We start from the raw sequence: 26,028 nt of genomic DNA, 5'->3' as shown, positions 1-26,028 counted from the left end.
CAAACATTGGCATCTCATGATTAAAAGAAACGGAGCCATCTTCCTGGCCTGGAGGCCCGCTTTCGCCATCCCACTGATCGGAGCTCGGAATCGGTCCATATCTCACCAACTGCTGTGTCATCGATCTCACTAGAGTCCTGGGGATTAAACCTCTCACACATGGGATGAGACAACATCCACACAACACAAACACACTCATACAGGTGAAAGCAGCCCATAATACAGTTCTTACAACACTTTTCCATTTTCCCAAACATGAGATGTGTTATCAGGAATGCACGTGCAGTGATGAACCTAATCATTCTACCTACACCGCCCTCTTCTGCCAATAACATATCGAGAGTCAGTCTATTTTACCAGGTCATGAGGGAGGTGGCGGATAATTGGTCAGAGAACCTCTTTACTGCATCCCCGTTTTCATTCATGAATCTCTGTTGATTATAAAAGATGTCATTAATCCAATCCACATTTCTATTTATTGTCAACCACCAAAATAATGTAGTGTTAAAGCCTTCACATATTTGATTCATAGCTTTGTATTCATCTGTAACTTCCCTGAGGATGCCAATAGCATCCATCTAGACAAAGCTACTCCCATCCTGGTCAAAACTCCTCCTGTGCCTACTTTAGCCTCCTATAACTGGCCTCTGATGACTAACTCGAACTGGTTGGACCTATAACCCCAGGGTGCAAGTTCCTAACCACCCTTTGTGGTAATTTCTGTCGTATGCGTCCTTTGCTGGTACTAGCCCACCCTACATCAGTTATAGGTGCTGTGAGGTTAAGAATTTTCTATTCATCTTTCAAACCTAAGTCAGTCACATTAATGACTACTTTCCAGCCATTAAAGTCATCTAAGTTCTCGGTGCCATTCCTGTATCTATAACACTGGTACTCATAAGGAGTTAAGGTGAACCAAGGTGGGTTGGCTAAGCACTTCTATCTGGCCAACCCCAATTCCTGTACAGTTGTCTGCTTCCCCAGGAAATTGTTTAATGTTTACCTTAAATTCTACATCTTGATCTTCTTTGATTCCTTATTCTGTATGTCACTCATCAGTGTATTATATAGTTTATCTTTTACTTCTTCTCAATGACAACGGTGTCATATGATTAGTACCGGAAGGTGGTGGATCTGAATGTATCAGAAAGGTTACCAAAACTATGATGCAGCTCGGAGTCTCTACTCTTCCCAAAAACCGCCAACCCTCTCCTGCCCTTAGTCTCTCTGCTAGGTACCACCCCATACTCACACCTCTAGGAGCACACACAGTGATGAACGGTCGGGATAGGGAATCTTCGTTAAGGAGGTAGCCCCTGGACCCTATTGGTACACGGTTCTTCTCCTAACTCTGTGTGTGATCAGCAGTGCTCATATGTGTACTTACCTTCTTGCAGTGGGTAACGTGGACCCAAATGACTCTTTCAGCTTTTCTAATGGCAAAGGCAGTGGTTAAACAGAACCTGGTATGGGCCTTCCCAACGGTGTTGCTTCCAGTTTTTTCTCCTCAGGGACTGGATCCACACCCAGTCTCCTGGTTGTACTGAGTGAATCACCTTCTCCTGTAATTCACCTGTTGGACACAAAATCTTGGACATACGGGTTTGGTTAACAAACAGTCTTCTCACTAGTTCTGTTAGTATTTCTTCAACTTCTATGTCTACCTGTTCTGGTATCTCTATTCTCCCTAACTCTGGCATTCTATAGGCTTTACCTGATCAGCTAAAATGTCATCCATCATTTAAAGAGATGGCTCCTAGTAAACCAACTCTAGGGATCATATCTTGACCTCATGTTTTAGCTACCATAATCATGTCCACCAAGTAAGTTGGGAACGCTTCTACCCATTTGCTATACTTATCTATTATTGTTAAACACCCCTTCTTCCCCTTAATTCGGAATAGTTCAATAAGTCCAATTCCAAATGTTGGAATGGATCTTCTTACAAAAAAAAAAATTGTTTAAGTAATTATCCTCTAGGCCATCACTCTTTCCTAACTACTCTACTATACTTCCCTCCCCTTGATACATTGCTTAGCCTATGTATCAATATTGCTGCGTATCTAAACAATGTCTTTGGTAAGATTAGTAAATTATCCTTATGTCAGACCTTCTCTTGTAGGATGCCCCCTTTCATTTTCCACATGTCCAATTCTCCCTGGGGCCTTCATCCTTGGCTATCATTTAACAATCCTCTGTCAAGTTTCTTATCGTCTTTAAGATTTAACAACTACTTTCAACAAAATTACCAAACCTAACTTCAAATCGAAGCTAAAATACATGCCTGCCAACGGAGCCGATAGTCTCTCCATGAATTAATATCCTAAAGCTAAGTGAACCAAATTCTCTTCCTATCTACTCCTGCTGGCCCCCCTCCTTTCTTCCTGATACTCCCCAACCCTCAAGGTTTCAGCAGTGCAGGGGAGGATTTCTCCGTCTGCCCTTCTATCTGTCTCCAGCTTTTTCTCATAACAGAAAGTATCAAATATGGGTTGTTTCCAAATATTAACTAAATGTCTCATTGTCTCCTTGGTTGCACTCCTGAGTTTTAGAAAAATCAACCTGTCTAGATATTGCATATCTACTTAAATGTATCTCAATACCCTCAATGATCCTGGATCACCTACAGATGTCATATATCTCTGTCCTGTTGACATAAGTCTACCATTATTAAACTTATTCACAACAAAATATATTAATACTATTATATAAATTCCACAGCCTTGTTGTGCTAAATCTTTTACATTGAATTCAACAACAGCTGACTTCCTAAGGGAAAATACTTATCTAGATAATGTAAAAAATACCCCTACTACTGGTCAAAATATTTTGAAATAACATAATCAGATCAAAATGACTAATCTGAATTACTCCACAAAGAAAAATCATTGTACCTTTATTGTCATTCTGTCTTCTCATTGGTTCAAATTATCAATTGTGTCTAAGAACTTTAACTTCATCGTAATTATCAGTTCTACAAATTCCCTTAAAATCAATATCACCAATGACCTTAAATTCACCATCCAAATGGCTTTTCAATGTGACTGATCAGACCACACAGGGAAGCCACTAGAGGGGTCAAAAGTCATACCACCCTTTCAGAACCGTGTTTCTTACTACATTAGACAAATGAAGGCTAAGAACTTTATCCACATTTTGTATCCCAGGTTCCCAGAACATTCCCTATCAAAATAATTTCACGTGTTTAATTAAACTCAGAAAACAAAACTTCCAAAATGCCATGTGTGTATACCCCTTTAAGATATCCTGTCCCTAGGATTTTTTTCCCCAAAGAGAGCTAAGCGCTCCTTTTTCCATAAAATAACCATGAACATTTGGTCATCATTCCTTATACTACCCCGATTCAGAAACCCAAACGTTAACTACAACCAAAACCTAATAATACTTATAATTCCATTGTACTCGCACCACCGCGGTTACACTCACCCCCTTACAAATAGCGCGTCCTCGAGTTCGCTTGCGACTCTACGTCCTACAGGAACGCGCACGCCGGCCAGGCACACGCACAACTATGATTAATTTGCACTGTTCCTGCGAAATAAAATAAACTCGCCCTGCAATCCACCTTTCTGACCTGACATTGTTTCATGCAATGAAAACATAATGTTAGCATACATTCACTTCCCGTTCAATTCACTGGTGTTACTAAACAATCAAACCACGAATCAATAACCAGAATTTATCACAAAACTTTTACGATTCCATTATTCAGACCAGAATCGCTTCCAGCTACATATAGTCCAGTGCTCACAACCAACTCTCCTCGTTTTACCCGTAGGAAAAAAATTATGTCTCTTTTCAAACAGCGTTCTGCCTTACCTCTATCGTAAGATTAAAACCAATGTTACAACTTTATCTCTCCTTCGGCTTCACTCTTATGAAATGTCCAAGGGTTTAAAAAATATAATGTATATCGCCACAATTCTGTCGCAATTATTCCTTTCTGCTCCTTATAATTCATTAGATTTAGGTAACTGCCTTTTCCTTGATTCCGTCATTCAAATACAACTCCCATTCTCTATAAATCCTTTAAGCAGGCCATTTAGACCACAAACAACGTACTTTATCGAATTCGCCTCGCTATTATTTTGAAAGAATCTGTCTTCCTATTTAAACTAAACAAGCTATCAAAACATTCGGTTTCTATCTTAAACAAACACTAACAACCGTATCGTTCCAGTCAAAACATAACAATAATTAAGTTAAATTTTAGTCCCATGGTGCATGGGCTGGGAACCGAACCCAGGCCCCCCGCATGGCAGGCAAGAATTCTACCACTGAACCACAATGCTATTGCTTAGAGCTGCAATTTCGGTGGTTGTGTCCTACTCGGTCACAACGTTTACAGGGTGTTTTACAGTTTCTGGTGAAATGTCCTGTTCTATCGCAATTAAAACACCGCTTCTCTCCATCTTATCCCCACAGACCCTATGTATTTGTTTTACCAGTGATTCCAATCTATCAACATTTAAACATCCATCAAAATCATACTTCTTCCTCCATTTCGGCCCAAAATAAATGTTCCTCTTATCTTTTCCCGGCATAAAACGTTCATCTCCCGTCAATACCGGAATTTTCTTAGAGGATTTACTACCCATATTGTTACAGTCCACTCGTAATTATTCAGCTTCTTCTCCCAATCTAGAATTTTAGAAGGATTATTCGTAAGAACCTTAAACTATCTTTTATTCTATGTGCTTTAATTTATAAAAACTCTGGATCAAATACAATCAGTGTCTACTCGTTGTTCATCTTTATGTGTATGCTATTTACCGTTATTAATCTAGAATTTTAGAATTATTATTCGCATGCTTCCTGACATATTATTTATATCTCACACGTATACGACTATAAGTTATACTTATTTTTCTGTCGTTCCTTGCGACTCTTGACTTTATCAATATATCTTTCGCACACGTAACTAATTATCTTTTTCCGTTATTAACCTAGAATTTGGAGAATAATTATCATGACACATTGATTCTATCTCACGCGTAGAACTACTCAGTCTTTCTCGCGACTCTCGACTTTATCAATATATCCTCTATGTGTAACAACACCCATTAATTTCCTTAATTATCAATATAGAGTTATTCTGCTAGAATGATCATACGTATTGATCCTGAAACCCTGTCTTTATCTCACTCATAGACAAACACTGCAACCCGTTTAATTTTTAGGTTTTACTGCCTGTCTTTTTCTCGCGATTGTTGACAGAATTCTCCTCACATGCAATCACTCATCCCAGCATAGTTACTCTATCTCTCTTGAAACTTTATCTATAGAGGGGTCTCTTGATCGGACATTAGGTCGCATACGTATGCAACTGTAAACTATTTTCCAGGGGTTGTAAAGCCCTAGTTAACCTGTTAGGGCTAGGGGGCAGTATTGACACGGCTGGATAAAAAACATACCCGATTTAATCTGGTTACCACTCCTACCCAGTAACTAGAATATGCATATACTTATTACATAAGGATAGAAAACACCCTAAAGTTTCTAAAACTGTTTGAATGGTGTCTGTGAGTATAACAGAACTCAAATGGCAGGTCAAAACCTGAGAGATTCCTTTACAGGAAGTGGCCTGTCTGACCATTTCTTGAACTTCTTTTCCATCTCTATCTTTTACTAAGGATCTCTGCTCTAACGTGACACTTCCTACGTCGTCCATAGGCGCTCAGAGCCCGGGAAAAACCTGAATGTCGTCATCCCAGCCCAAGGCTGAAACACTTGATCGCCTTTCTCAAGTGGCCGATCAAGGGACTCTGGGCTTAGGCGCGTGACCCGACCGCCCCCGCCTTTGTGATTTTTTCCTCTGTTTGCCGAAAAGGAGATTCCCTGTCGGAATATTATCGCTTTTCTACGAGAAAAATGGCGTAAAAATTTATTTTAAACAGCGGTTGACATGCTTCGAAGTACGGTAATGGAATATTTAGAAATTCTTTGTCACGAATTGCGCTATGTTCGCGACCCTTCTTTACCATTTCGGATAGTGTCTGGAACGCACGAACAAAACGCCGCTATTCGGATATAACGATGGATTATTTTGGACCAAACCAACATTTGTTATTGAAGTAGCAGTCCTGGGAGTGCATTCTGACGAAGACAACAAAAGGTAATATAACTTTTATAATAGTAAATATGATTATGCTTAGTGCTAAACTTGCCGGGTGTCTAAATAGCTAGCCTGTGATGCCTGGGCTATGTACTTAGAATATTGCAAAATGTGCTTTCACCAAAAAGCTATTTTAAAATCGGACATATCGAGTGCATAGAGGAGGTCTGTATCTATAATTCTTAAAATAATTGTTATGCTTTTTGTGAACGTTTATCGTGAGTAATTTAGTAAAATGTTAGCGAATTCCCCGGAAGTATGCTAGTTCTGAACGTCACATGCTAATGTAAAAAGCTGGTTTTTGATATAAATATGAACTTGATTGAACAAAACATGCATGTATTGTATAACATAATGTCCTAGGGTTGTCATCTGATGAAGATCATCAAAGGTGAGTGCTGCATTTAGCTGTCTTCTGGGTTTTTGTGACATTATATGCTAGCTTGAAAAATGGGTGTCTGATTATTTCTGGCTTGGTACTCTGCTGACATAATCTAATGTTTTGCTTTAGTTGTAAAGCCTTTTTGAAATCGGACAGTGTGGTTAGATTAACGAGAGTCTTGTCTTTAAATAGCTGTAAAATAGTCATATGTTTGAGAAATTTAAGTAATAGGATTTTTAAGGTTTTGAAAATCGCGCCACAGGCTTAAAGTGTCTGTTACGTAGGTGGGACGAATTCGTCCCGCCTAGCCCATAGAGGTTAACAGCCTATTTATCTGTTGCTTCATGTAACTTTTGACAATAATATCTGTTTCTCACTCCGCCATATTAGGTCTCCCTTCTCCCATGGATAATCAGACCTAGGTTGCGCCTCCGGAAGATCTGACCATCCCCTCCTAGACGTATTTAGACAGGCGACCTATATTAATGTAATCATGTCTCTGTCCTCCTCCCTCATAATTATATTACTATATTTCGCCTTCCAATTTACGTTTCCTGCCAATGTCTTCCCACCAATTTTACGTTTTAGGTACTCAATATTTAGCTAGTTCATATTGGTAGTGGCCACAGATACCATGGAGTCATTTCGTACCCCTCCTCCTCCTGTTTGAACTTATACCCGATTCCTATCTTCCATTTGCACAGAATACTTGGTTCCCTTTAAAACATTTTTCTCCACACAAACTTATAAAGACAGGTCACCAGATACAAACTCCCTTCCGGATAGTTCCAGCGTCTAACACCCAGAGTACATTAAAACCTCTTGGGGATCGAGGGTAACCTAATCCCCCTGACGGGATTGCTAGCAAGGCGGGAAATTTAAAACATCAAAAATCGAATAATTTCAATTTCTCAAACAATCAACTATTTTACACCATTTAAAAGATAAACATCTCCTTAATCGAACCACATTGTCCGATTTTCAAAGAGGCTTTACGGCGAAAGCATAAAGTTAGATTATGTTCGGAGAGTACATAGCCAAAAAAGTACACACATCCATTTTCAATTCAAGGACAGGCGTCACCAAAAGCAGAAAACCAGCTAAAATTATGCACTAACCTTTGACAATCTTCATCAGATGACACTCCTAGGACATTATGTTAGACAATAGATGCATTTGTGTTCTATCAAGTTCATATTTATATTCAAAAACAGCATTTTACATCGGCGCGTGTCGTTGAGAAAATGTGTCTCCCCCAAAACTGCAAGTGAATTTACAAAAAATACTCATTATAAAACGTGGTTAAAGTATTAAACTGTTATTCAAAGAATAACGGTTGCATTCTGAATGCAACCGCATTGACAGATTTCAAAAGAACTTTACTGGGAAAGCATACTTTGCAATAATCTGAGTACTCTGGTCAGAAAAATACACTAGGCTATACAGCTAGCCGCTATGTTGGAATCATCTAATACCATAAATAACATTAGCAATATTCCCTTACCTTTAATAATCTTCATCAGAAGGCACTTCCAGGAATCTCAGGTTCACAACAAATGTTGTTTTTTTCGATGAAGTTCATAATTTATGTCCAAATAACTCCATGCTGTTCCGTGTTGTTAGCGTGTTCGGTAGGCTACTCAAAATGGGAGGGAAAAGTCACGACGAAAAGTAAAAAAAAAAATCTATTTATGTTCGTTCAAACATGTCAAACGTTGTTTAGCATCAATCTTTTGGTCCATTTTTAACGTGAAACATCAGTAATATTTCAACCCGACCTCTCCTGTGTCTTGAAACAAGTTTTGAAAAATGTCTCGCCTCACATGAACGCGCACGTGCGCGCAATAATGAAGTGATGACCTCCCAGGGACGTCAACTTCCCTTCCTTCTCATTCGGTCTCTGTTCATCATAGACGCTTCAAACAACTTTATAAAGATCATTGACATCTAGTGGAAGCCATAGGAAGTGCAAAATGAATCCTTTGTCACTGTGTGATTTATTGCCAATGACTTGAAAATAGTACAGCCACAAAATCTTCATTTCCTGCTTGTATTTTTTCTCAGGTTTTTGCCTGCCATATGAGTTCTGTTATACTTAGAGACACCATTCAAACAGTTTTAGAAACTTCAGAGTGTTTTCTATCCAAATCTATTAATAACATGCATATTTTATTTTCTGGGCCGGAGTAGTAACCTGTTTAACCTCTTACATCTAGACGTTCCGCTAGCGGAACACCTGCTCCAATATCCAATGATGGGTGTGGCGCGAAATACAAATTCCTCTAAAATGCAAAAACTTAAATTTTTCAAACATATGACTATTTCACAGCATTTTAAAGACAAGACTCTCGTTAATCTAACCACACTGTCCAATTTCAAAAAGGCTTTACAGCGAAAGCAAAACATTAGATTATGTCAGCAGAGTACCCAGCCAGAAATAATCAGACACCCATTTTTCAAGCTAGCATATAATGTCACAAAAACCCAGAAGACAGCTAAATGCAGCACTCACCTTTGATGATCTTCATCAGATGACACACCCTAGGACATTATGTTATACAATACATGCATGTTTTGTTCAATCAAGTTCATATTTATATCAAAAACCAGCTTTTTACATTAGCATGTGACGTTCAGAACTAGCATACCCCCCGCAAACTTCCGGGGAATTTGCTAACATTTTACTAAATTACTCACGATAAACGTTCACAAAAAGCATAACAATTATTTTAAGAATTATAGATACAGACCTCCTCTATGCACTTGATATGTCCGATTTTAAAATAGCTTTTTGGTGAAAGCACATTTTGCAATATTCTAAGTACATAGCCCAGGCATCACGGGCTAGCTATTTAGACACCCGGCAAGTTTAGCACTAACCATAATCATATTTACTATTATAAAAGTTTGATTACCTTTTGTTGTCTTCGTCAGAATGCACTCCCAGGACTGCTACTTCAATAACAAATGTTGGTTTGGTCCAAAATAATCCATCGTTATATCCGAATAGCGGCGTTTTGTTCGTGCGTTCCAGACACTATCCGAAATGGTAAAGAAGGCTCGCGCGCATGGCGCAATTCGTGACAAAAAAATTCTAAATATTCCATTACCGTACTTCGAAGCATGTCAACCGCTGTTTAAAATCACATTTTTACGCCATTTTTCTCGTAGAAAAGCGATAATATTCCGACAGGGAATCTCCTTTTCGGCAAACAGAGGAAAAAATCACAAAGGCGGGGGCGGTCGGGTGCACGCGCCTAAGCCCAGAGTCCCTTGATCGGCCACTTGAGAAAGGCGATCAATGTGTTTCAGCCTGGGGCTGGGATGACGACATTCAGGTTTTTCCCGGGCTCTGAGCGCCTATGGATGACGTAGGAAGTGTCACGTTAGAGCAGAGATCCTTAGTAAAAGATAGAGATGGAAAAGAAGTTCAAGAAATGGTCAGACAGGCCACTTCCTGTAAAGGAATCTTCTCAGGTTTTGGCCTGCCAATTTGAGTTCTGTTATACTCACAGACACCATTCAAACAGTTTTAGAAACTTTAGGAGTGTTTTCTATCCATATGCTAATAAGTATATGCATATTCTAGTTTCTGGGCAGGACTGGTAACCAGATTAAATCGGGTACGTTTTTTATCCAGCCGTGAAAATACTGCCCCCTAGCCATAACAGGTTAAATTGGGTACGTTTTTCATCCGGCCGTGAAAATACTGCCCCCTAGCCCCTAGAGGTTCAAATCCTCTAATTGCTCCCGCCTTTCACTCTCACATCAATCGTTTCCTCATTTAATGCCAACACACAGTTGTATCCTTCATTCCATCATGCAATGCAGACACACAGGTGCATTACTCATTTCATCATGCAACGCAGACATTCAGGTGCTACCACTCATTCCTTATTTAATGTAATCATACAGGTGCTATTCCCCAAAACAATGAATAAAGCTTACTAACCTTGTTATTTGCAGCTGAGTTTTTCAATGTTCGTTGAATCTCGTCACCACCTCTGTCGCATACCAGTTTGTCACCGGCCTGTAAAGAACCCACAGTAAAGGGCCAGGTCTTTGATTTACGGATATTTCATCCGCCCGTGCACGGTTTCGGTGTCTCCTTGGAACGACAGCGGCAGTTTTTGAGATCCAGCTCGAAGGACCAATTGTTAAAGGAATTTTATATCTTCATGATAATAATCAATAATCAATAAGCCTTGACTAATTCCCAAGGTTTGTAAGACAATGGGTTAAATAATTAGGCAAGGACTCAGCTTTCTGCAAAAGGTTCATTCGGCTTTATTCATGAGAACGTTCTGAGGTCAGGATAACAAAACAGTCATTTTATAGTTCTTGCTTACTTACGCACATGCATTTACACACACACTGTTGGTGACCTGCATCCCCCATCGACGTCCCACACTGTTTATCACTATCTAGCTCAGCCTGTTCCTTTCCCTCAAGGTCAGGAACCCTTTGAAGTTTTACTCCCTTTACCATCCGTCCCCTGCTCTCTATACTAATTGCATACACACATTTCTTTCCCTCTCCAGTGGTTCCTGGACTTTCTGGAACTAATCAGACCAATCGATCACTACATTGATCATTACATTGATTATTCATTAACCATGCTTTGTGACTAATAATTAATCATTGTTTATTGATTCATTTACCTTTATTAGATCATTCTCTTATCACTCAGTTACACCAGCTCTGTCAGGAGGAATGGGCCAGAATTCAACCAACTTATTGTGGGAAGCTTGTGGAAGGCTACCTGAAATGTTTGACCTAAGTTTAACAATTTTAAGGCAATGCTACCAAATACTAATTGAGTGTATGTAAACTTCTGCCCCTCTGGGAATGTGATGAAAGACATAAAAGCTGAAATTAATCATTCTCTTTACTATTATTCTGACATGTCACATTCTTAAAATAAAGTGGTGATCCTAACTGACCTAAGACAGGGAATGTTTACCATGATTAAATGACAGGAATTGTGAAAACCTGAGTTTAAATGTATTTGGCTAAGGTGTATGTAAACTTCCAACTTCAACTGCAAATGTGCTCCGTTAGGGGCAGAAAACACAGTGCCAAAATCTACCGAACAGAGAGCAGATGGAAAAAAAGTGAAGCTGAAAGGTAAAGTAATAGAAGAACATTATATTACCCTTTAATTGTATATTTTGATGATAATCTGACTTAATCGTAATCGGATTTGACTGTCCCAGTTCCATTCACCTTTTTACAATAACTTTCACCATTTACATTCAACAGAGAGAAAAAACCTAATTGAATGTAATGTTCACTCATGATATACTGTACATGATATAATATAACTTTGATAATGTTAAAAACTGATGAATTTCAATATTTCCTAAACGTTCTCCGTTAGGGGCAGAAAACACAGTGTCGAGACCTACTGAACAGAGAGCAGCTGGAAAACAAGTGAAACTGAACGGTAAAGTAATAGGAAAACAAATATATTACCCTTTTAATTGTATGTTTTGATGATAATTTCACATAATCTCAATAGGATTTGACAGTCCCAGTTCCACAAGAACCTTTTTACAATAACTTTCGCAATAGGATTTGACTGTGCCAGATTCACATTCACATTTTTACAATAACTTTCACCTTTTCCGTTCAACAGAGACAACATTTTTTTATTGAATGTAATGTTCACTCATGATATACTGTATATGATATAATACAACTTTGATAATGTAGTAACCTGATGAATTTCAATATATACCTGAATGTGCTCCGTTAGGGGCAGAAAACACAGTGCCGAGACCTACCGAAAGGAGAGCATCTGGAAAACAAGTGAATCTGAAAGGTAAAGTAACAGGAGAACAAATATATTACCCTTTAATTGTATGTTTTGATGAGAATTTGACATAATCTCAATAGGATTTGACTGTCCCAGTTCCACATTCACATTTTTACACTAACTTTCACGTTTTCCATTCAACAGAGACAAAAAACCTACATGAATGTAATGTTCACTAATGATATACTGTATATGATAAAATATAACTTTGATAATGTAGTAACCTGATTATTTTCAGTACTACCTAAATGTGCTCCGTTAGGGGCAGAAAACACAGTGCCGAGACCTACCGAAAAGAGAGCAGCTGGAAAACAAGTGAATCTGAAAGGTAAAGTAACAGGAGAACAAATATATTACCCTTTTAATTGTATGTTTTGATGAGAATTTGACATAATCTCAATAGGATTTGACTGTCCCAGTTCCACATTCACCTTTTTACAATAACTTTCCCCATTTACATTCAAAAGAGTGATAAAACCTAATTGAATGTAATGTTCACTCATGATATACTGTATATGATATAATATAACTTTGATAATGTAGTAACCTGTTGAATTTCAATATTACCTAAAGGTGCTCCATTAGGGGCAGAAAACACACTGCCGACACCTACTGAACAGAGAGCAGCTGGAAAACAAGTTCATCTGGAAGGTAAAGTAATACGAGAACGAGTAAATTATGCTTTTAATTGTATTATTTGATGATAATTTGACATAATCGCAATAGGATTTGACTGTCCCAGTTCCACATTCACCTTTTTACAATAACTTTCACTTTTTCCATTCAGCAGAGAACAACAACTCCATTGAAAGTAATGTTCACTATCATGATACACAGTATATTATGTATTATTGTAACTTTGATAGTAATATAGTTGCCTAGTTTTGTATCAATAAAATATGTATGATAATGAGTTGCAATATAATGACCAAAATGTGTTCTGTTAGGAGCAGAAAACACAGTGAAGACTCCTACCGAACACATATCATCTGGTAAAGAAGTTAATCTGAAAGGTGAAGTTATACTGGTGGAAAAAATGCATTACCCTCTAAATTGTATAGTTTACAGTGTTCATAAAACTAAGTCTGCTGATATGTTGGAGTGCATTAAACCGTTTATAATATAACATTTTTGGAAATTGATATTCAGGACACTCATAATTCACTTTTTTAAATGCAGATTGGCACCAGGTGAAAGGATTCAAAGGTAAATAAAAAATGGTATGCTCATTAGATTATTACGATATACAGGTAACAGCCTAAATAAAGGAAACCAACAAAGTGTCTTAATAGGGCGTTGGGCCACCACCAGCTTCCAGGACATCTTCAATGCGCATTGGCATAGATTCTACATAGGAATTTCAATATATACCTAAATGTGCTCCGTTAGGGGAAGAAAACTCAGTGCCGACACCTACTGAACAGAGAGCAGCTGGAAAACAAGTGAATCTGGAAGGTAAAGTAATACGAGAACGAGTATATTATGCTTTTAATTGTATAATTTGATGATAATTTGACATAATCGCATTAGGATTTGACTGTCCAAGTTCCACATTCACCTTTTTACAATGACTTTCAACTTTTCCATTCAACAGAGACAAAAAACCTTATTGAATGTAATGTTCACTCATGATTTACTGTGTATGATATAATATAACTTTGATAATGTAGTAACCTGATGAATTTCAATATTACTTAAATGTCCTCCGTTAGTTGCAGAAAACACAGTGCCGACACCTACCGACCAGAGAGCAGCTGAAGAAGAAGTTAATCTGAAAGGTAAAGAAATAGGATTAAAAAAATAATTACCTTCTTAATTGTATAATTTGATGATCATTTGTCTTAATTGCAATAGGATTTGACTGTCCCAGTTCCACATTCACCTTTTTACAATGACTTTCACTTTTCCATTCAACAGAGACAAAAAACCTAATTGAATTTAATCTTCACTCATGATGTACTGTATATGATATAATATAACTTTCATAATGTAGTAACCTGATGAATTTCAATATTACTTAAATGTGCTCCGTTAGGGGCAGAAAACACAGTGCCGACACCTACTGAACAGAGAGCAGCTGGAAAACAAGTTAATCTGGAAGGTAAAGTAATTAACCTTTTTACAATAACTTTCACTTTTTACATTCAGCAGAGACCAACAACTCCATTGAAGGTAATGTTCACTATCATGATACACAGTATATGATGTATTATTATAACTTGGATAATAATGTAATAGCCTAGTTTTGTATGTATGATAATGAATTGCAATATAATGACCAAAATGGGTTCTTTAGGAGCAGAAAACACAGTGAAGATTCCTACCGAACACATATCATCTGGTAAAGAAGTTAATCTGAAAGGTGAAGTTTTACTGGGGGAAAAAAATGCATTACCCTCTACATTGTATAGTTTACAGTGTTCATAAAACTAAGTGTGCTGATATGTTGGAGTGCATGAAACCATTTATAATATAACATTTTTGGAAATTCATATTCAGGACACTCATAATTCACTTTTTTAAATGCAGATTGGCACCAGGTGAAAGGATTCAAAGGTAAATAAAAAATTGTGTGTTCATTAGATTATTACGATATACAGGTAACAGCCTAAATACAGGAAACCAACAAAGTGTCTTAATAGGGCATTGGGCCACCACCAGCTTCCAGGACAGCTTCAATGTGCATTTGCATGGATTCTACAAGTGTCTGGAGCTCTCTTGTTGATGGTGGTGGAAAACGCTGTCTCAGGCGCCGCTCCAGAATCACCCATAAGTGTTTAATTGAGTTGAGATCTAGTGACTGAGATGGCCATGGCATATGGTTTACATTGTTTTCATGATCATCAAACTATTGTGACCACTCGTGCCCTATGAGGGAATTGTCATTTTGTAAGAGACCCCTCCCATCAGGATAGAAATGCTTCAGCATAGGTTGAAGGTGATCACTCAGAAGGGATGTGTAGTTATTGGCATTTTCCTAGACCTCTCGGCTTGAGTGGACCTAAACTCTGACAGGAAAAATCACCCCACACAATAACAGAGACACCAGAAACCTCATTTACTCAAGTGTTTCCTTTATTTTGGCAGTTACGTGTAGGTCCACATTATCTTAAATCCTTACCAATCCATCCCAACATATTGTGTGAATGAAAGACATCTTGTCTTTCTATTTCCCTCAGAGAACATAATTCTGGATGAAAAGACTGCACATCCTGTTATTAGAGTCAATCGTGGAAATCAGGCTCATTACGTTAAAGAAAAAGATACAGAAAACGCCTCTATTAGAATGCATCTCCATGTATTTTCTAAAGAGAGCTTTAGTTCAGGACAACACTATTGGGAAGTGAAGGTAAAGGAACGAACAACAGGAAAACTGTCATGGTATGTTGGTGTGGCCAGTGAAAATGTTGAGAGAAATTGTAATGTTCCTTTGACTCCACAGAATGGATTTTGGATTCTATCTTTTGATAAAGAAAAAGGTTTCCATGTCAATACTGACCCTCAATCACCAATAACTGTGGAAGAGCTCACTATTGTGGGAGTGTTTCTAGACTGTGACAGACACACTCTGTCTTTTTATAATGTTGATACAGAGTCACCTCTTTACACTTTTACTGATGTTAAGACATCAAACTACTTTCCTGTGCTCAGCCCGGGACAACATGACAAAACCCCAATAAGAATAAATTGAATGCATACCAAAACCCCTTTCACACCAGTGAGCCAAGTCTAGCTGTACTGGACTGGCCTGGTTAGTATATATTGGGCCAGCACGATAGTGTGAAAAGGGTCTGAGATGCAGGTGAAATTCATGTCAAATGAGACATGCATTATACACATTTTGTGTTATTCACTGATAACAAGTGGTAAATGTGTGTATCTTTTTCCCGAAAAGTTTTCAGACACCACAAGAAAAAGAAAGCACTAGTAATGGCATCTTTTGGAAGGCAGTACTCCGCCATGGTTTGTTGAACAAACCCTATGGGAAAATGAATGGAGTTTTGGTAGGGTTTTTGGATAAACGTTGAAATAAGGCCTGTGGTAAACGCAGGTTTAGGAGCTAATCTTCATCAGCTAACGTCACTTCGATTTTTTAAAAGCATTTATGTAATCAGAAAAAACACAAAGGCTTAATTCATAATATCCGTCAGTTAATACGAACGTTATCTCAGATTAAAATGTATAACATCTCCTAAACCTGTGTTAACCTCAGATGTTATTTTCTGTGTTTATCCCAAAACCCTATTCTTTCCCCCTAAGAATGGCTGAACGAACCAAAAGTTACTCAAATTTTTTAATACTACAAGCTGCCGAGTTTTATAAAATCAACCAAAAATCTTTCACTTTTTTTCTACCTGTAGCTAGATTATGAATGTATACTGTGAAGCTACTGTAGTACAAGTTAGCAATATCCTTTGTTTTCTTGAATTCTGTTAAAATGTTGTCCCAATTAATAAATTACTGTAATCTGTTGATAAAGTTTCAAAAATAAGGAAGTTGTACGCTTACAAAGCTGTCAAACCTTGAATGTTCTGAACAAATATATAAATGCAACAATTTTAAAGATTTTACTTAGTTACAGTTCATATCAGGAAATAAGTCAATTGAAATACATTCATTAGGTCCTAATCTATGGATTTCACATGACTGGAATACAGATATGCATCTGTTAGTCATATATCTTTAAAAAAAAAGGTAGGGGCGTGGATCAGAAAATCTGTCAGTATCTGGTGTGACCACCATTTGCCTCATGCAGCGCGATACATCTCCTTCGCATAGAGTTGATCAGGCTGTTGATTGTGACCTGTTGTCCCATTCCTCTTCAATGGCACAATGGCAGTGCGAAGTTGCTGGATATTGGCGGGAACTGGAACACCCTGTTGTCGATCCAGAGCATCCTAAACTTGCTTGATGGGTGACATGTCTGGTGAGTATGTAGGCCATGGAGGAACTAGGACATGAATGTCGTGCCATTCATCCGCCGCCATCACCTTGTTTCAGCATGATAATGCACGTCGCAACGATCTGTACACAATTCTTGGAAGCTGAAAATGTCCCAGTTCTTCCATATCGATTTGTATAAAAGCGTCTGCTAAATGGCATACATATTAGGGTGCATAGCCAATACTGAACCGGACTTCAACTTTCCTCAAAATGCTATGCTGCAGGATGACACGTGCTCTAAAGTGCCTTTTAAAATACGTTAAAAAAAATACATCTATATTATTAATTTTTCTCTGTTTTGTTTTTCCATGTTCCCCAGTTTTCACACTTTTTTAACAGAAAAAAAAACAATTTGATTTTCTATGTTCACAACAATGCTTTAACCATATCAGGGGACCACTTTTGAGATCTGGGAAAAATCTAAGAAAGTTAGATTGTTTAGTGTAGCTGTCCTTTAATTCCCCTTTAACACATGCATTTTCAGCTGAAGGCAAGAAACAGCGCCTACTTTATTTTGAGACTTTCAAATCATAATTACACACTTCATGTAGCCTAGCCCATAGGCCTATATGTTTTGATAGAAACTCTATCACAACTAAAGTGATAAAATAACTTACTAAAATAATCACATTAATCCACTTTACCACAGGTTTAGAGACTAACTGGCATACACACAGTTGAAGTCAGAAGTTTACTTATTATTATTTTTTTTCACCTTTATTTAACCAGGCAGGCTAGTTGAGAACAAGTTCTCATTTGCAACTGCGACCTGGCCAAGATAAAGCAAAGCAGTTCGACACATACAACAACACAGAGTTACACATGGAATAAACAAACACACAATCAATAATACAGTAGAAAAAGTCTATGTACAGCATGTGCAAATGAGGTAGGATAAGGGAGGTAAGGCAATAAATAGGCCATGGTGGCAAAGTAATTACAATATAGCAATTTAAACACTGGAATGGTAGAATGTGCAGAAGATGAATGTGCAAGTAGAGATACTGGGGTGCAAAGGAGCAAGATAAATAAATAAATAAATACAGTATGGGGATGAGGTAGTTGGATGGGCTATTTACAGATGGGCTATGTACAGGTGCAGTGATCTGTGAGCTGCTCTGACAGCTGGTGCTTAAAGCTTGTGAGGGAGATAAGAGTCTCCAGCTTTAGTGATTTTTGAAGTCCGTTCCAGTCATTGGCAGCAGAGAACTGGAATTAGAGGCGGCCAAAGGAAGAATTGGCCTTGGGGGTGACCAGTGAGATATACCTGCTGGAGCGCATGCTACGGGTTTGTCATGACGTTGGCCTCTTTTGGTACAGTTGACCCCTCCCTTTTGCACCACCACCCAACCTACCTTCCCCCCAATCCACCCTGTGTGTAAAGGGTCATAAAAACTCTAAAATTCCAGGAGAGTCTCTGGCCACATGGCCCATAGAGAGACACAGGAAATTCTTCCAACTCATAGAATTGGAGAGCCAAGCGACATTTTGTGTTCTGGAGAAGGTATGGAAGATTGGTGAAGAATCCAGCTACGAACTGATCCGCTTGGTACAATTTTGTGATACTCAGAAGAGACAATATAGCCATATTACCATAAAACTGTTTATATAATAGCATCATAATGGTTGTATAGAATGTATTAATAAGGATAAAGCTTTTGTAAGACATTGAGATGCTATGTACTGATGTAATGTGATAGAATTGTATTTCTGTAACCAAGTCTAGCTCAGTCATGGGCACGCCCCCAGGGACCCATACAGGACCAGGCGTCATTTGACAAGCCTGTTCGATGGGCACTATAAAACACCCCTTGATTTACATTTCCCCAGACCAGGCCTCCACTCCATTGCGGGTTGGCCCATAGGTTTGACCATCCAAGTACTCTACTGAAAGTGAACTATACCACGTGGTTAACTTTTAGACTATCGAGACCGACAGAATAAGAACAAGTCTTTGATATTAATTATTAGTCTGCAGCTAAGTAAATTATATCATTGAACGCGAAGACCAACGAAACAACCATTCTATGACGACATTAATGAATGTCGCTCTGAAAGATCCATTCTAACCGAGAGAGAGAACGAGGACAAAACTCCCCAACAGAACAGAACTCTCGAACAAGGATCACGACGACACATGAGCGTAAATATATATTGATTGCAATTGTTCCCGAATGAGTGAGCCTTCAATTGTCAATTGTTAATATTAATGAACTCTGTGTAACTTCTCAGCTGACCGTTTATGACCCATTGTCTAACAGACCAGCCATGCTTGTTAGCCATTAGGGCACATTACTATACCAATCCTTTGTGACGATAATTGCTGTTTGTATGTTTTCTGTTAATTACTTAGTGTAGTAAATAAATGATTTTAAGACAATTGATGTATGGATGATTTTAGTAAAGACTGGGTTCGTGCAGATACAACAATTTACGACGTTTGGAATGAGACTGGACTCGAGGTAAAATACACCATTTAAACCAGAAGATAATCGGCCTATACTATAATAGAATAGAATATTATAGTACAGGAAAGTTATATTAGGAAAATTATAGCTTTGTAATCTGAATATTGTGCCCCGATCTCCTAGTTAATTACAATTAAACGATTAATCAATTTAATCGCGTGATAATAATTACAGGGAGCTAATTGATAAACATATCTTCAGTTTAATGGTACCCCCAAAGACACGACAGGTTGGTGCTGCTATGGTGACCAGTGAGCTGAGATAAGGCGGGGCTTTACCTAGCAGAGACTTAGATGACCTGGAGCCAGTGGGTTTGGCGATGAGTATGAAGCGAGGGCCAGCCAACGAGAGCGTACAGGTCACAGTGGTGGGTAGTATATGGGGCTTTGGTGACAAAATGGATGGCACTGTGATAGACTGCATCCAATTTGTTGAGTAGAGTGTTGGAGGCTATTTTGTAAATGGCATCGCCGAAGTCGAGGATCGGTAGGCTAGTCAGTTTTACGAGGATATGTTTGTCAGCATGAGTGGGGGCTGCTTTGTTGCAAAATAGGAAGCCGATTCTAGATTTCATTTTGGATTGGAGATGTTTAATGTGAGTCTAGAAGGAGAGTTCACAGTGTAACCAGACACTTAGGTATTTGTAGTTGTCCACATATTCTAAGTCAGAACCGTCCAGAGTAGTGATGCTGGATGGGCGGGCGGGTGCGGGCAGCGATCCGTTGAAGAGCATGCATTTAGTTTTACTTGCATTTAAGAGCAGTTGGAGGCAATGGAAGGAGAGTTGTACGGCATTGAAGCTCGTCTGGAGGTTAGTTAACACAGTGTCCAAAGAAGGGCCAGAGGTATACAGAATGGTGTCGTCTGCGTAGAGGTGGATCAAATAAGCACCAACAGCAAGAGCGACATCATTGATGTACACAGAGAAGAGAGTCGGCCCGAGAATTGAACCCTATGGCACCCCCATAGAGACTGCCAGAGGTCCGGACAACAGGCCCTCCGATTTGACACACTGAACTCTATCAGAGAAGTAGTTGGTGAACCAGGCGAGGCAATCATTTGAGAAACCAAGGCTTTTGAGTCTGCCAATAAGAATGTTGTGATTGACAGAGTCGAAATCCTTAGCCAGGGTCGATGAATACGGCTGCACAGTAATGTCTCTTATCGATGGCGGTTATGATATCGTTTAGGACCTTGAGCGTGGCTGAGGTGCACCCATGACCAGCTCTGAAACCAGATTGCATAGCGGAGAAGGTACGGTGGGATTCGAAGTGGTCTGTAATATGTTTGGCAACTTGGCTTTCGAAGACCTTAGAAAGGCAGGATAGGATAGATATAGGTCTGTAGCAGTTTGGGTCTAGAGTGTCTCCCCCTTTGAAGAGGGGGATAACCGCGGCAGCTTTCCAATCTTTGGGAATCTCAGACGATACGAAAGAGAGGTTGAACAGGCTAGTAATAGGGGTTGCAACAATTTCGGCAGATCATTTTAGAAAGAGAGGGTCCAGATTGTCTAGGCCAGCTGACAATCAGCTCTTTCAGAAAATCAGCTATCTGGATTTGGGTGAAGGAGAAATGGGGGAGGCTTGGGCGAGTTGCTGTGGGGGGTGGAGGGCTGTTGTTCGGGGTAGGGGTAGCCAGGTGGAAAGCATGGCCACCCGTAGAAAAATGCTTCTTGAAATTCTCAATTATAGTGGATTTGTCGGTGGTGACAGTGCAGTGGGCAGCTAGGAGGAGGTGCTCTTATTCTCCATGGACTTTACAGTGTCCCAGAACTTTTTTGAGTTTGTGCTGCAGGATGCAAATTTCTGCTTGAAAAAGCTAGCCTTAGCTTTCCTAACTGCCAGTGTATATTTGTTCCTAACTTCCCTGAAAAGTTGCATATCATGGGGGCTATTCGATGCTAATGCAGAACGCCACAGGATGTTTTTGTGCTGGTCAAGGGCAGTCAGGTCTGGAGAGAACCAAGGGCTATATCTGTTCCTGGTTCTTCATTTTTTGAATGGGGCAGGCTTATTTAAGATGGTGAGGAAGGCACTTTTAAAGAATAACCAGGCATCCTCTACTGACGGGATGAGGTCAAAATCCTTCCAGGATACCCGGGCCAGGTCGATTAGAAAGGTCTGCTCGCTGAAGTGTTTTAGGAGCGTTTGACAGTGATGAGGGGTGGTCGTTTGACCGCAGACCCATTACGGATGCAGGCAATGAGGCAGTGATCGCTGAGATCTTGGTTGAAAACAGCAGAGGTGTATTTCGAGGGCAAGTTGGTTAGGAAGATATCTATGAGGTTGCCCGTGTTTACGGATTTGGGGTTGTACCTGGTGGATTCATTGATCATTTGTGTGAGATTGAGGGCATCAAGCTTAGATTGTAGGATGGCCGGAGTGTTAACCTCTTACATCTAGACGTTCCGCTAGCGGAACACCTGCTCCATTATCCAATGATGGGCGTGGCGCGAAATACAAACTCCTCTAAAATACAAAAACTTCCATTTTTCAAACATATGACTATTTCACAGCATTTTAAAGATAAGACTCTCCTTTATCTAACCACACTGTCCGATTTCAAAAAGGCTTTACAACGAAAGCAAAACATTAGATTATGTCAGCAGAGTACCAAGCCAGAAATAATCAGACACCCATTTTTCAAGCTAGCATATAATGTCACAAAAACCTAGAAGACAGCTAAATGCAACACTAACCTTTGATGATCTTCATCAGATGACAACCCTAGGACATTATGTTATACAATACATGCATGTTTTGTTCAATCAAGTTCATATTTATATCAAAAACCAGCTTTTTACATTAGCATGTGACGTTCAGAACTAGCATACCCCCCGCAAACTTCCGGGGAATTCGCTAACATTTTACTAAATTACTCACGATCAACGTTCACAAAAAGCATAACAATTATTTTAAGAATTATAGATACAGACCTCCTCTATGCACTCGATATGTCCGATTTTAAAATAGCTTTTTGGTGAAAGCACATTTTGCAATATTCTAAGTACATAGCCCAGGCATCACGGGCTAGCTATTTAAGCATGTCACAGTTTAGGTCACCTAGCAGCATTGGCTCTGATAGATGGGGGGCAATCAATTCACATATGGTGTCCAGGGCACAGCTGGATTATAGCAAGTGGCAACAGTGAGAGACTTGTTTCTGGAAAGGTGGATTTTTAAAAGTAAAAGCTTGAATTGTTTGGGTACAGACCAGGATGGTAAGACAGAACTCTGCAGGCTATCTCTGCAGTAGATTGCAACCCCACCCCCTTTGGCAGTTCTATCTTGTCTGAAAATGTTATAGTTAGGGATGGAAAACTCAGGGTTTTTGGTAGTCTTCCTAAGCCAGGATTCAGACACGGCTAGGACATCCGGGTTGGCAGTGTGCTAAAGCGGAGAATAAAACAACTTAGGGAGGAGGCTTCTAATGTTATCATGCATGAAACCAAGGCTTTTACGGTTACAGAAGTCAACAAATGAGAGCACCTGGGGAGTAGGAGTGGAGCCAGGCACTGCAGGGCCTGGATTAACCTCTACATCACCAGAGGAACAGAGGAGGAATAGGATAAGGCTACGGCTAAAGGCTATCAGAACTGGTCGTCTATTACGTTCAGAACAGAGAGTAAAAGGAGCAAGTTTTTGGGCGTGATAGAATAGATTCAAGCATAATGTACAGACAAAGGTATGGTAGGATGTGAGTACATTGGAGGTAAACCTAGGCATTGAGTAATGATAAGAGAGATATTGTCTCTAGAAACGTTTAAACCAGGTGATGTCACCGCATATGTGGAAGGTGGAACTAAATGGTGGGTTAAGGCATATTGAGCAGGGCTAGAGGCTCTACAGTGAAATAAAACAATAATCTCTAACCAGGACAAGGCATATTTATATTAGGGAGAGGCATGCGTAGCCGGGTGATCAATAGGGGTCCAGTGAGTGGTTGGGCTGGCTGGAGACACGGCGATTCAGACAGCTAGCAGGCCCGGGGCTAGCAAGCTAGCAGAAGGGCCTTAGAGGGACGTCTCGACGGAGGAAAGTCTGTTTTAGCCTCCGCGTGTAGTGACGTCGATAGACCAGTTGTGATGGATAGTAGGGTTCCGAGTAGCAGAGGGGTCCAAGTCCAATTGGCAAAGTATGTATAGTGGCCCAAGAAATTGGCCGATGGATCTATACAGCTAACAGTCCAATATGCTCTAGACAGCTAGCGGGCTGCGGCTAGCAGCTAGCGGGCCGTGGCTAGCAGATGGGCATTCAGGGGACGTCGCGATGTAGAGGCCAGTTGAGTACCCCCTCGAGCAGATTACGTCGTAGTCCAGTCATGAAGGCTCGGCGGGGTTCCGTGCCCTGTACAGGCAGTAGAAGGGGTCCAGGTATTGTAGCCCAGGAGTGGCTGATGGGCCTCTTTAGCTAGCCGGGAGAAAGGGCCTAGCATGGGCTAGCTCCAGGCTAATTTGTGCTTGCTTCGGGACCGACGTTAGCCGGAGTAGTCACACGGATAGCAGCAAGCTAGCTGCGATGATCCAGGTGAAAATGACCAGAGCTTGCGGTTTGAATCCGAGGATATGGAGAGAAAATAGGTCCGGTATGCTCATGTTTGAGTCACGTTGTACAAACTGGCGAGAGCTTTCCGAGCTTAAGGTTAGCAGATGACAGCTAGCAGTGGTTAGCTGACTACTATCTAGTTGCTAGTGAGCTGGCTAGCTTCTGTTGGGGGATTCCGGATTCGAGGTAAATAAAAATACTTTAGAAAAAACAGATCCACACCACATTGGATGAGGCGGGTTGCAGGAGAGTATTTTGAAGTTTAGGTTTAGAAAAAAATATTTAAAAGATATGCGAAGAAAAATATATAAAAATATATATACACGGGACATGTACATACACCTTAGACAAATACATTTAAACTCAGTTTTTCACAATTCCTGACATTTAATCCTAGTAAAAAATCCCTTTCTTAGGTCAGTTAGGATTACCACTTTATTTTAAGAATGTGAAATGTCAGAATAATAGTAGAGAGAATGATTTATTTCAGCTTTTTTTTCTTACATCACATTCCTAGTGGGTCAAAAGTTTACATACACTCAATTAGTATTTGGTAGCATTGCCTTTAAATTGTTTAACTTGAGTCAAACGTTTCGGGTAGCCTTCCACAAGCTTCCCACAATAAGTTGGGTGAATTTTGGCCCATTCCTCCTGACAGAGCTGGTGTAACTGAGTCATGTTTGTAGGCCTCCTTGCTCGCACACACTTTTTCAGTTCTGCCCACAAATTTTCTATGGGATTGAGGTCAAGGCTTATTGATGGCCACTCAATACCTTGACTTTGTTGTCTTTAAGCCATTTTGCCACAACTTTGGAAGTATGCTTGGAGTCATTGTCCATTTGGAAGACCCATTTGCGACCAAGCTTTAACTTCCTAACAAATTTTCCTACCTCATGATGCCATCTACACTGCGTGCAGAATTATTAGGAAAATTGTATTCCTCGGGATTAATTTTATTGTTGAACAAACGCAATGCTCTCAGTCAATCCAAAATGTTATTGAACCTCAAACCTGAATGTTTAACAAAGGAAATGTGAGTTTTGTCTTTCTCAGGGAAATATATAAGTGTGCACAATTATTAGGCAACTATTAGTGTGCAGAATTATTAGGCAACTAAATTACAAAAATAATCTCTCAACTCACTTGTTTATTCTCAATTTTTAGAGTAAGTGTAACAGATAAGTAACACAAAATGACAATTATATAACATTTTTGGCCTTTCAAAAATATTCTGTGACCAATATAGCCACCCTTATTTTCAATAACTGCCATGAGCCTTCCATCCATAGAGTCTGTCAGTTTCTTGATCTGTTCACGATCAAGTTTAGCTGAAACAGCAACCACAGCCTCCCAAATGCTGTTCAAAAAGGTGTATTGTCTTCCATCACTGTAAATCTCATGTTTGAGAAGGGCCCACAAGTTCTCAATAGGATTTAAGTCAGTTGAGGAAGGAGGCCAGGTCATTATTCAGGCATCGTTGATGCCCTTGCTGGATAGCAAGTGGAGTACTTGGATGCATGTGATGGAGCATTGTCCTGCATAAAGATCATGACCTTCTAGAATGCTGAGGACTTCTTCCTGTACCACTGTTTGACAAAAGAATCTTCCAGAAACTGGCAGTAGGTTTGGGAGTTGAGTTTCAGTCCATCTTCAACCCGAAAAGGTCCAACTACCTCATCCTCAATGATAGCAGCCCATACCAGTACCCCTCCTTCACCTTGCTGGTACCTGACTCA

General features: G+C 39.6%; 2 protein-coding genes across 51 annotated transcripts in view; one reads left to right on the top strand and one right to left on the bottom strand.

Annotated features, from left to right (window-relative positions):
* LOC106602685 (uncharacterized) overlaps positions 1 to 19,660 on the top strand; it is a 63,238-nt gene extending 43,578 nt beyond the window's left edge. For 16 of the 50 annotated variants that reach the window (XM_082974287.1, XM_082974318.1, XM_082974316.1 and 13 more), the window contains 15 exons: positions 11,580 to 11,645; positions 11,899 to 11,964; positions 12,277 to 12,342; positions 12,575 to 12,664; positions 12,910 to 12,987; positions 13,124 to 13,147; positions 13,284 to 13,349; positions 13,516 to 13,542; positions 13,726 to 13,791; positions 14,049 to 14,114; positions 14,372 to 14,437; positions 14,485 to 14,508; positions 14,633 to 14,698; positions 14,866 to 14,892; positions 15,516 to 19,660. In XM_082974287.1, the coding sequence (XP_082830413.1) occupies positions 11,580 to 11,645; positions 11,899 to 11,964; positions 12,277 to 12,342; positions 12,575 to 12,664; positions 12,910 to 12,987; positions 13,124 to 13,147; positions 13,284 to 13,349; positions 13,516 to 13,542; positions 13,726 to 13,791; positions 14,049 to 14,114; positions 14,372 to 14,437; positions 14,485 to 14,508; positions 14,633 to 14,698; positions 14,866 to 14,892; positions 15,516 to 16,027 (1,310 nt within the window). In that variant the 3' untranslated portion in view covers positions 16,028 to 19,660. Of the gene's footprint in view, positions 1 to 11,579; positions 11,646 to 11,898; positions 11,965 to 12,276; positions 12,343 to 12,574; positions 12,665 to 12,909; positions 12,988 to 13,123; positions 13,148 to 13,283; positions 13,350 to 13,515; positions 13,557 to 13,725; positions 13,792 to 14,048; positions 14,115 to 14,371; positions 14,438 to 14,484; positions 14,509 to 14,632; positions 14,699 to 14,865; positions 14,893 to 15,515 lie in introns of those variants that run through there. The other 34 variants (XM_082974282.1, XM_082974281.1, XM_082974278.1 and 31 more) reach the window with 34 other exon arrangements.
* The window catches only part of LOC106602686 (cyclin-dependent kinase 2-associated protein 2), a 299,328-nt gene that overhangs the window by 49,814 nt on the left and 223,486 nt on the right, over positions 1 to 26,028 (bottom strand). The gene's annotated exons all lie outside the window — the stretch shown is intronic.

The sequence above is a fragment of the Salmo salar genome, chromosome 04 (assembly GCF_965601325.2).
Source record: "Salmo salar chromosome 04, fSalSal1, whole genome shotgun sequence".
Lineage (NCBI taxonomy): Eukaryota > Metazoa > Chordata > Actinopteri > Salmoniformes > Salmonidae > Salmo > Salmo salar.
This window is presented reverse-complemented; position numbering and strand designations above follow the sequence as displayed.